This window comes from Eumetopias jubatus, unplaced genomic scaffold (assembly GCF_037043125.1).
Source record: "Eumetopias jubatus isolate StellerSeaLion01/CBP00866 unplaced genomic scaffold, mEumJub1_p1.0 scaffold_9, whole genome shotgun sequence".
Lineage (NCBI taxonomy): Eukaryota > Metazoa > Chordata > Mammalia > Carnivora > Otariidae > Eumetopias > Eumetopias jubatus.
Window position 1 is genome coordinate 116,549,347 of NW_028274815.1, and position 12,383 is coordinate 116,561,729.

Here is a 12,383-nt window from a genome sequence, read left to right on the forward strand (position 1 = left end):
AATCCTTCTAAAACACAGATTATATCGTGACAAGCCCCTCTTTAGACACTTCTGATGCTTCTATTTCATCTAGCGGATTAAGTCCAAACTGCAGCAGCAAACAAGGCCCTTCGTTATCTGGGTCTTAATTCTCCAGCTTCACCTCTCACTGCTCTCCTACACACATCCCATCCTCCAGCTACTCTGGACCATTCCCTCATTTCTGAAAACACCATACCCTTTCATTCCTGTGTCTGTTCTCAGCCTATTCCTTCTGCCCAAGCTGTCTTTCCCTGCCCCCCTTCTGGTAAAGACACATCCTCTAGTGGCCAATTGAAATGTCACTTCCTCTATGAAGCCTAAGCAGAAAGGATAACAGTAGTGATTATAGCTAATGATGGTTACTTACTAGGTGCCAGGCACCTATCCTCTGTATCCAGAACAATGCTGGACGCAAAAAAAAAAAAGCCCTCAGTAAACATCACAAGCACCTTGTGAAAGTTCTATTTTTCTACCCATTTTTATTCTACCCATTTTACAGGTAAAGAAACCAAGGTACAGAAACAAAAGGTTAAGTAATAATGTATCATTTTAAATAATGGAATCACTCAGATGATTCCAGTGCCCATTCTCTTAATTTATTCAATAGCCTCATTCAATACCCTCACATTCAATACTGATACTCTCTCATAATAATTTGCTAATGTTGCTCTCTCTCCCCATTTGTCTGTGAATTTCTTTATTTTATTTTATTTTTTTTTAAAGATTTTATTTATTTATTTGAGAGAGAGGGAATGAGAGACAGAGAGCACAAGAGGGAAGAGGGTCAGAGGGAGAAGCAGACTCCCCGCTGAGCAGGGAGCCCGATGTGGGACTCGATCCCGGGACTCCAGGATCATGACCTGAGCCGAAGGCAGTCACTTAACCAACTGAGCCACCCAGGCGCCCTGTCTGTGAATTTCTCAAGGGCAACAAATCTCTCTTCACTCTGAACCTCCAGCACCCAGCACAGTGCCTGGCACACCTGATGAATGAATGAATGAATGAGTGTCATTCAGTGATATATATGAATCCCTTTGACAAATCCAAGCACATTAAAGAAAACCAGTGTTTCTTTTTTGAGATATAATTGACATATAGCATTGTATTAGTTTCAAGTGTATAGCATAATGATTTGGTATTTGTGTATATTGCTAAATGAGCACCACAATCAGTCTAGTTGAAACCAAGTTCTTAAGGAAGGAAAACATAGCAAGTGTTAAAACACAGGTAATGAAACATGGGCAAAGCACAGAAGAAATCTGACTCTTGAAACAATGGAGCCTGCTGAATAGAAGTTGAGGACTTGTGGCAGGGGGCTGGGCACACAGAAGGCTCTCTGTGGAGTAAATTACTGGATGGCAGAGACCTGCGGTCCAGAGGCAGAAATGTGGTCCTCCAACAGTCAGGAGCCTGGTGTGTGGGATGCTGGGCCAGGTGTGGATGCACATGCACAGTCTGAGCAAAAAAAAAAGTGAGGGGGAGTATGGTGATACACAAGAGACTCAGGGCTGATACATTTTGAAAAAGGCTAGAAGGGGTAAGATGAATGGATTAAGAAGGCAGAGGGATGATGATATGTGCTTGGGGCAAGGTCAGGAAAGATAAAGAAAAGTAAAAGGAGGGGCACCTGCCTGGCTCACTCAGTAGAGCAAGGACCCTTAATCTCAGGGTCGTGAGTTCAAGCCCCATGCTGGGCGTGGAGCCTACTTAAAGAAAAAAAAAGAGAGAGAGAAAAGTAAAAGGTGACTTCAAATATTTTAGATAAACTATGCAATGTGCAAACATTTCTGGAGTGCCTGCTCTATGCCAAGCCTGTGCTGGGTGCCAGGAAGACTGGTAACTGAGACAGTCGCTGTCCTCAGGGAGCTCCCAGTAACCAGTGGCAAAATACGGAGGGAGGAAAGTATGAAGCTAGCCCATCAGGGGAAGCTGACACCTAAGTTCTGAACAATGATTAGGCGAGGCCTGGCAGTCCAAGGGAACAGCGAGTACACAGGCAGGAGGGCGAGGGACAGAAGGGTGGAGGGGGCTATAATTAGCTTGACGGGCAAAAACAAGGCAAGCGTTGGGAGGAATGACTGGGAAAGGGCACAAAAGGGGCTCTTGTGGATGTTGGTAACATTGTTTCTTAATCTGAGTGCTGATTACTCATCATTTTGTGAAAATTCATGGAACTGTACACTAACAATTTGTGCACTTTCTGTATATATCTTATAAATACTTCAAACAAAAAGTTATAATCTACAAAGTAGGTAGCAGGCAGCACGCAGGTAGGTAGGGGTCAGGTGATAGATTGCACAATCGTCCCAAAGCATTGACAGACAGGCCCAGACATGACATCTCAAATAATGCCTGAAACTGCAGCCCCATCTGGACAAGAGCTAGGGCATTGTACTCATCTAACCGGGAGGAACTATGCCAAGAGGACTGTGAGATTTACCAAAACAAGATAGCCTACTATTTATCTGCTAGTACGGCCCAGATACTTGGATACTAGGTTTTCTGTCCAAGCCCTAGTCTCTGGCCTTATGATGGGACTATTAAAGTAAATCAGTCACATGTGTATATGCCCTGGCTATAGTATCTGGGAATTTTATTCTCTGCCCATCTAACTTTGAGTATGTTTTCCAACTCTCTCTTTGTATCAGGGCGGGGGCCAAAACAAGCCTTGGCAAGACCTGGGGTAACAGTGCCTCCAGGGACTGTACCTTGAAGCCATCTGGGCCCAGGTAGTGGCAGAACTACAGGATAGAGCAGGAATGCGGACGAGGTGGGGCTCTGGGGGCTGGTTCAAGATACACACTACAAGTGGAATGAGCAGAGAGGGGTCACAGTGACCTGTACCAGGACAGGCAGTGGGACAGACTGGAACATGACAAAAAGGGCTGAGATCCTCTAGGACTCTGAGAAGAGGAAGTCGCACTAGGGCCTGAGCAAAAAGCAAGATCGCTGGGAAAGAGGAGCTGATGCTGGGGGCTGGCCCACCGTACTACATTCCATGCCAAGTGCTCTTTTAACAGGGCAGGCACCCTCGGGGTAGACCATCCATATCAGTGATGATAATAATTAATTGAGTACATACTCTGTTCTGGCCACGGCTGTAAGCACTTCACGTGTATTAAGTTCTTCCAGTAACTCCATAAGGTGGGTACTATTACTATTCCCATTTTATAGAAAAGAAAACTGAAGCACAGAAAGGTGGTTTGCCCAGGGTCATAAAACCAGTGAATAACAACAGGGTTTGAACCCAGTCTCATTCCAAACCCCACACTCTTTAACTACATCACTATGCTACCTTCTTGATCTCAATCCATAAAAATCACAATAAGCAGAGCAACTATTTGTTGAATGGGTTGTGCTAAGGAAGCATGCTAAGCAGTTTCTATTTCTTGTTTATTCTTCCCCTAATCTATGAAGCAGACATTATCTCTGTGATCAAATGGAAGCTCCCGAGGCTTTGTGATTTGCCCAGGGCTACAGAGCTGGTAACTAGAAACTAGGAGGTTTTGAAGCTGCTGTGATCTGAAAAAAAAAAAACGCAGGCTGCTTTGTCCTAGGGTCCTCTGTGACTTTCTTCATGGGCAGGGCTTTACCCTAGAGGAACCCATATGGAAGCGATGGGCTTAGGCCTAAGGATCATTGCTCTGCCATTGCTCTTCCAGGGCTGAGCTCCACGAAGAGACCCCCTCATTTTTACCTCCAAGTCCTCCCCGAATGCTCAGGGAGCTCCTATCAATCCTGAGGGATCTTTTAAAAAAGAGGGCATTAAGAGTAACTTAGCATCACTATTTACTGAGCTCTTAGTATATCCCCCATACCATGCTGTGTTTTACATGCACCATCTCATTCGTCCTTTATATTTGCTCTGCGCAGTAGGGACTGTTTCGATCCCATGTTATAGATAAGGAAACTGAGGACCAGAATAGTTAACTGATTTGATCAAGGTGATACAGCCAGGAAATGGGGGAGCTGGGATTAGCTACCAGATCTGTCCGACATCAGAGTAGCCTGAGCTCTTAATTGCCCTGGACTGCCTCTGAGAGTCCTTTTTCCTTGAGAAGTAAGTCCTGTCGCGCACACACACCTCTTCTGGTGAAACAAGAAGAGTTGGAAGGGTCCTTAGGTGGCAAATCTCAAGAATTCCTACTTTGGAACATCTCATTATTGACAAACACCAACAGTGAACAAGCAGGACTACCCATTAACATCTGTTTGTTTCCCTTTTATTTATTTATTTATTTTTAAAGATTTTATTTATTTGACAGAGACACAGCGAGAGAGGGAACACAGGCAGGGGGAGTGGGAGAGGGACGAGCAGAGAGTCTGATGCAGGGCTCGATCCCAGGACCCTGGGATCATGACCTGAGCCGAAGGCAGACGTTTAATGACTGAGCCACCCAGGCGCCCCTGTTTGTTTCCCCCTTTTTTAAAAGATTTTATTTATTTATTTGACAGAGACACAGCAATAGAGGGAACACAAGCAGGGGGAGTAGGAGAGGGAGAAGCAGGCTTCCCACGGAGCAGGGAGCCCGACGCAGGGCTTGATCCCAGGACCCTGGGACCATAACCTGAGCTGAAAGCAGACGCTTAACGACTGGGCCACCCAGGCGCCCCTGTTTGTTTCCCTTTTTAAAGCCTAACGATTATTTCACAGAGATGGAATATTTTAACTAGCCACTGAAAAGCAGACGACCCCTTGACCGAAAGCCCTAACCTCTGAAGTAAAACCCAAACTGCTCCACTAAAATAACATCAACCCTGACCTTAGACCTGTTTGCTGGCCAACTCCACAAAAAGGACATCACAATACAATGGCCTGGGCCTTGTCCTGGCCTGTAGCTCTTGCTGTGTCTCAGTCAATCCTAGACTGCCACAAAGGAGGCCACAGGAGAGCAAGCAGGAGAAGGGGACAGAGCCAATGAGGACACTGTGTTCTGTGGGACACTAGCTCCATGGAAATCTGGGGAGAGAGTTGCCAAGTTTACTTCCACTGTCCCTAACTTCTTATCAATCAAGTAAATTTGTTTTTAATTATGTGCCCCCTAAACAAACTTTGGGAAAAAACAGATGTGATAAGGAAACAGAAACATGAGCTTACTCTACAGAAACAAGTATGCTTTTGGAATCTTTTTTCTATTTTTGTTGTTTTAATACAGTTGAGGTTATATTTTATTAAAATATATAATCTTGTATTCTGCCTTAAAAATAAGTATCCTCACATAATTTGCAATTATTTTTTAAAGATTTATTTATTTATTTATTTGAGAGAGTGTAAGTGGGGGGGGAGGGGCAGAGGGAGAGGGAGAGAGAGAGAATCCTCAAGCAGACTCCCTGCTGAGCACAGAGCCTGACCCAGGGCTTGATCCCAGGACCACGAGATTATGACTGAGACAAAATCAAGAGCCGGCTGCTTAACCGACTAAGGCACCCAGGCACCCCTACAATTATTTTTAAACACATGGGCAAACTATTCTTTATGTAGCAATTCCTCTCTCTATTTTGGGATTTGTTTTTTTCAGAGAGAGAGAGAGTGCTTGCACTTGCATGCAGGCATATATAAGTTGGGGGTGGGGGGAGGGCCAGAGGGACCTCTCTCTGTTCTGAGATATTTTCTATTTTTTTCTAGTCATTATAAATAATCCTGCAGTTAATGGTTTTGTATCATAAAGCTTTGTCTATATTCTGCACTGCTTTTGGATAGGTTCTCAAAAGTAGAATAAATCAAAAGTACAAACATTTTAAGACTATTGCTAAATTGTTTCCCAAGAGGCCTGTATGAATTTCTAAGTCAACTCCCCATGTAGGAGAATGTCTATTTGTCAGCACCTTTGTCAGCACAGAGAATTATCTTCTAAAATCTTTGCCAATTTGAAAGGGAAAAAAAGCCACTCCTGTGTTATTTCAATTTGCTTTTATTGATTATCTATGGAGTTGAATATTTTTCCATATTTTTTAGTCACTTATATTCCTTCTGTGTGAATTCTCCCAACTGTTTTCTCCCAACTTTTAAAAAAAAATTTTTTTTTAAAGATTTTATTTATATATTTGACAGAGAGAGACACAGTGAGAGAGGGAACACAAGCAGGGAGAGTGGAAGAGGGAGAAGCAGGCTTCCCGCGGAGCAGGGAACCCCATGCGAGGCTCGATCCCAGGATCAGGACCTGAGCTGAAGGCAGACGCTTAACAACTGAGCCACCCAGGTGCTCCTTTAAAAAATTTTTTTTAAAGATTTTATTTATTTGAGGGGTGCCTGGGTGGCTCAGTTGGTTAAGCGACTGCCTTCAGCTCAGGTCATGATCCTGGAGTCCCGGGATCGAGTCCCACATCAGGCTCCCTGCTCAGCGGTAAGTCTGCTTCTCCCTCTGACCCTTCCCCCTTTCATGTGCTCTCTCTCTCTCAAATAAATAAATAAATAAATAAATAAATAAATAAATAAAATCTTTAAAAAAGAGAAAGATTCCATTTATTTGAGAAAGAGAGAAAGCAGAGCAGGGTAGGGAATGGCGGGGAGAGGGAGAAGCAGACTCTCCACCGAGCAGGAAGTCTGATGTGGGACTTGATCCCAGGACCCCGGGATCATGACCTGAGCTGAAGGCAGATGCTTAACTGACTGAGCCACCCAGGTGCCCCCCAACTGTTTTCTTCTTTAAATGAAGAGTGAATTAGCCCTTTATAAATTTTATTAAAATTTAATTATGTGGTACAAATGTGAAATGTAGAAAAATGACTCACAGGTTTTACAAGTGAACCAACTTTATTGCATATTCTGTCAGTAGAGATTATTAACATACTCAAAGAGTTAGAGTGATTCAGAGACCCAACTAAAATAGAATTCTTCAAATATTTTGACAGATTTTAATAGACTGTTATTTGTGATGGCCTCTGTTTACAGCCGCCAACAATGGAAAATAACTTAAATGTCCAACAAAAGGGAAGGTCTGGGACCCCACAACAAATATACCAAGGAATGGAAGTAGAGGTGGGGCACAGTAATGAAAGGCATTTACTTCTCATTTTATACGTTTGAATTTTACTCTTACCAAGTACTTCAACTACTTACATGAACTGCTCCTAAAAGTTAAAACAAACAACAAAAAAAACCCCTAAATTTAGATTTATAGAAACTGACAAACATGTGACTAACGTCACACAATTCACATGAAATAAGTGATAGAAGTAAAACAAAATGGGGGCACTTGGGTGGCTCAGTTGGTTAAGCGTCTGCTTTCGGCTCAGGTCATGATCCCAGGGTCCTGGGATTGAGCCCTGCATCAGGCTCCCTGCTCTGCGGGGAGCCTGCTTTTCCCTCTCCCTCTGCCTGCCACTCCCCCTACTTGTGTGCTTGCTCTCTCTCTCTCTATCAAATAAATAAATAAAGTCTTTATTTATTTATTTTTTTAAGATTATTTATTGGGGCACCTGGGTCGCTCAGTCGTTAAGCGTCTGCCTTTGGTTCAGGTCATGATCCCAGGGTCCTGGGATCGAGCCCAGCATCAGGCTCTCTGCTCGGCAGGAAGCCTGCTTCTCCCTCTCCCACTTCCCCTGCTGTGTTCCCTCTCTTGCTGTGTCTCTCTCTGTCAAATAAATAAATAAAATCATTTAAAATAAATAAATAAGGACTATTTATTTATTTATTTGACAAGAGAGAAAGAGACAGAGGACAAGCAGGGGGAGCAGCAGAGGGAGAGGGAGAAGCAGACTCCCCACAGAGCAGGGAGCTCAATGCGGGGCTCGATCCCAGGACCCTAGGATCATGACCTGAGCTGAAAGCAGACGCTTAACCAACTGAGCCACCCAGGCGCCCCAACTCCTCTTGCATGTAACTTCAGAGCCCATGTCTTCTGTCTTTCTGTCTTTGCACTTGGCTGGCTGGCTGGCTGGCTTATTTATGTATTTATGTATGTATATATGTATTGATTGATTGACTGACTGATTAATCTCTACACCCAACGTGGGGCTCAAACTCATGACCCTGAGATCAAGAGTTGCATGCTCCACTGACTGAGCCAGCCAGGCTTCCCTGCACTTGGCTATTTTTTTTAAAGATTTATTTATTTATTTGAGAGACAGAATGCGCACGTGTGCGCACGTGCACATATGCGGCAGGAGGGGCAGAGGGAGAGAGAGAATCCTCAAGCCAGCTCCCAGCTAAGCATGGAGCCCAACATGGGGCTCAATTCCAGGACCCACATATCATGACCTGAGCCAAAGTCAAATGCTGACTCTTAACTGACTGAGCCACCCAGGTGCCCCTGCACTTGGCTATTTTCAAGGTGGCATTTCCAAAGGCTGGTGCTCAGTCCCTTCTGTCAGGCTGCAGCACAGAGTTCTTATTTTAATGAAAGCCAGGTACCTATTTTTTTTTAAAGATTTTTTATTTATTTTTTATTTGGGAAAGAGAATGAGAAAGAGAGAGAGAGCATGAAAGGGGGGAGGGTCCGAGGGAGACTCACTGCCGAGCAGGGAGCCCGATGTGGGACTCGATCCCGGGACTCCAGGATCATGACCTGAGCCGAAGGCAGTTGCTTAACCAACTGAGCCACCCAGGTGCCCGAAAGCCAGGTACCTTAATGAATGGGTCTACCTGAGGTTGACACTCTGGACATAGGGACTGAGGCACAGACAACAAAGAGTCTTCACTATTTCAAAGTCGTTTCCAACAAAATGACCACAATTTTCAGAACAAGAAAATTCACATTATGCAGTATCTAGTCACAGATAATAATTAAATTAAACAGCCTACAGAAAGACTACCCACAACCACTGCAAGAGAAACTATGTCTTATGAAGACCTAAGTCATTCCCATGCCACCCTAGAAAGGGAACATAACTCTAAGTAAAAGGTTCTATGTATAACTTTTGATTCTTTATTTCCTGAGTATACAAACTATTCAGCAACAAGGTAGCAAAATAGACTCTCATACACTTCTTATGGGAATATAAATTGGTAAAATTCGTGAAGGCAATTTAGTAACAAATTTCAGAAATCCTAAAGAAGGTACACACCCAGTGATACAATAATTCTATTTCCAGGACTTCACTGTAAGAAAATAACTATACATGGGTGTGGAAATTACTATATAATAGAAAATTAACTGTAGTATTATTTAAATAGCTGAAAACTGAAAAATTAGCTAAGTATTTAACAGTAGAAGTTGGCTAAAGAATTTTTACACATTTCAGGGGCACCTGGGTGGCTCAGTCATTAAGCATCTGCCTTCGGCTTAGGTCATGATCCCAGGGTCCTGGGATCGAGCCCTGCATTGGGCTCCCTGCTCAGTGGGAAGCCTGCTTCTCCCTCTCCCACTCCTCCTGCTTGCGTTCCCTCTCTCACTGTGTCTCTCTGTCAAATAAATAAAATCTTAAAAAAAAAAAAGAATTTCTACACATTTCATCCATACAATGGAATAGTATGTAGCCATTAAACATGGCTAGGTGTTTATTGATATACGTGTAGATTATATTATTGACCCCAATTCTCACCCTTCCCTATGTCCAGGCTCTTTGTTATATAACTTTGCAATGTCCTCCCACTGTGGACAAGATGGAAGTCTCCACCACGAGCTCAGCCATGTGTTGTTCTGATCCACAGGATGTTAGCATGTGTAATGCAATCAGAAACTTAAAAAGTGCATGCCTGATTGGGCTTGTTCACAGTTGTACCTCTGCTATCACTATGAGAACACCATGCCTAATTTAGTCCCCTGGTCCAGGAGGATGACAGACATGTGGAGAAGAGCCCAGCCTAGATTAGCCAACTACAGCCAGCCATTAATGCATGAATGAGCTCCCAAAGAAACCAACAAACTGCCTAGGCAAGTCTAACCTAGATCAGCTGATCCCTAGCTGACTTACAGATATATGAACCAAGTAAAGGCTTATTGTTGCTTTAAGCCACTAAGTTTTGGGGTAGTTTGTTAAATAACAGTATTTAAAAGTCTGAAAGAAAAAAGAGGGAAAAAATCTGGAAATATATACCCCAAATGCTAACAGACTTCCTGTTAAAACTGGTAGATTGATCACATGTATATCCTCCTCTCTCCCTCCAAAAACCTCACTAAAATGACAATAAAGGAATAAAACTTGTCTTAAACAAAAAGGAGAGGAGATTATAGCAAAATAAAGTTTAATTCAATAGCAGAAACATAAAACAGGTGGAAGAGGGATAAATGACTGAGCAACATGGAAGAAATTACAGTTTAATGGCCTACAGAGAGGAGCAGCAATAAATATCAGGCCAACTCACCCCCTTGAGTTTCCAAGAAATTCAGCACCTTGAAGGCATCAGGTACTATGGAAAGTGGGGGTACAGAGATGGAAATCAAGCTGAAAGTTTGTATACAGACCAGTCAGAACCCCAGGTCACATCTCATCTATGTGCAGCCAAGTGACAACCCCTACATACCCCATCTTTCCACCTACAATCCACCCCTCGAGACCACAGTTCTAGAGAACACTCACTAAAGAGGCACAGGTCTAAAGGATACTATGCACAGTAATGGGTTGAGGGGAAGTGTAATGAGATTACATAAACCCTTTATACTGCAATCAGCCACATCACCCGTTCCTGTTCTCTCAACTCTAGCAGTTGGTCACATGAGCCCCCCACCCCACCAAAACTCCATCTTGGTTACCCTTAGGCAGGACATCAGATTCTTCTTTGGAAAAACTAAATGATTTCAGAGAAAAAAAAAAACCTATAAATGATGACATTTAAGGATACCTCAAGATAAAAGGCCAGCCCACTGCCTGATCTCCTTTCAGTAAGACTGATTCTGCCCATTCACAGGGTCTCAAATGAACATGTTAGTGCCAATTTTAAGTAAAAAACAGACAGCCAAAGATTATAAATAAGAGAAAACCCTCCATGTGAAAGACAGAGCCCAAATCAAACAGGAAAAGAAAAAGGTGGTGGTGGTGGGGGACCAGAAAGACAAAGGGACTATGTGTAGAACTGATGGAAACTAAAAAAACAACAAAAACTCAAGAGACAAGGGAGGATATTGTGGTGATAAAATAATAATAGGATGGTTCAAAGAAACAACTGGAGATGAAAAAAGAACTTCAAAATATAATTAAAGAATTTGGGGCGCCTGGCTGGTTCATCCGTAGTGCATGCGACTCTTGATCTCAGGGTCATGAGTTCAAGCCCCACATTGGGCATAGAGTTTAATTTAAAAATAAACATAAGAATATAAAAACAGATAAATATATACATATAAAATTTTAAAAATTTAAAAATTCAGTAGAAGAGTCGGAAGATAAAAACATAGTAGTGTCCCAGCAAAAGTAAGAGGAAGTCACCAAAAAAGATGGAAGAGTCCATTGAAAATAAAATGCAAATTAGATCAGTCAAGAAAAGCCAACATCCAATATATGCCCCAAACAAGAGGACAGAGAAAACAGAATTTGAAAACTAGTACAAGAACACCTTTTAGAACTAAAGGACACTGGTGTCTAAACTGAAAGGGCCTACCAAGTGCCCAGCATAATAAATGGAAAAAGACCCATGTCAAGACATGGCGTCATCAAATTTCAAAACACTAAATCTTTCAGAAAACATTAGATTACATTTAATGGCATCAAACTGCTTAATAGCAACCAGGATGCTAGAAGACAGTGAAGTAATGCCTTCAAAATTCTGAGGGAAAAGTTTTTCCAGTCTTGAATTCTATACCTTGTCCCAACTATTTAGTGCTAAACTAGAATAAAGACATTTTTCAGACAAAGAACGACTCAAAATATGTATCTCATACACCTCCCCCCCCTTTTTTTAAGATTTTTATTTTTAAGTAATCTCTACACCCAACATGGGGTTCAAACTTATAACCCCGAGATCAAGAGTCGCATGCTCTACTGACAGACCCAGCCAGGTGCCCCTCATACACCTTTTTTTTGGAAACTACTAGAGGAAATACTTTAGCAAAACAGAGGAAAAAATCAATGAAGGAGAGAAGGAATCCAGGAAAAAAGGGAAACGACACGGGAGAATTATAAAGGAAGTCCCAGTATGACAGCTTTGTACCAGGCCCAGAAAACAACCAGGACAGAAATGAGGCAGGATGGAGGATGTGTGAGAGAGGTCTTCAGAAAAATAATGGAACTGATACACTGTTTGATGCATTTAAATATTTTTTAAAAACTGTTCGGCACTTGATAGGTCTAGCAGAACAGCTGGGGGAAAGGGATTGCTACAAAAAGACTAAGCAAAAACAAAAAACAACAAGCAAAAAAAAAAGAAAAAAGAAAATTATTAACCCCAGGAAAAAGAAAAGGTTATACAAGAAAGAAAAAGTAATCATCGTTACTACTTTGCCCAACAATGAATAATACATACAGGGTCATAAACTATAGGTACTGAC

The 12,383-nt window shown here is 42.4% G+C and overlaps 1 protein-coding gene across 3 annotated transcripts in view; it reads right to left on the reverse strand.

Annotated features, from left to right (window-relative positions):
• PIGU (phosphatidylinositol glycan anchor biosynthesis class U) overlaps positions 1 to 12,383 on the reverse strand; it is an 86,911-nt gene that overhangs the window by 40,978 nt on the left and 33,550 nt on the right. For 2 of the 3 annotated variants that reach the window (XM_028118864.2, XM_028118862.2), the window contains exon 7: positions 10,268 to 10,312. The exons of the other annotated variant lie outside the window; for it this stretch is intronic. In XM_028118864.2, coding sequence (XP_027974665.1) covers positions 10,268 to 10,312 — 45 coding nt within the window. The remainder of the gene's footprint in view (positions 1 to 10,267; positions 10,313 to 12,383) is intronic. 3 annotated transcript variants of the gene reach the window in all.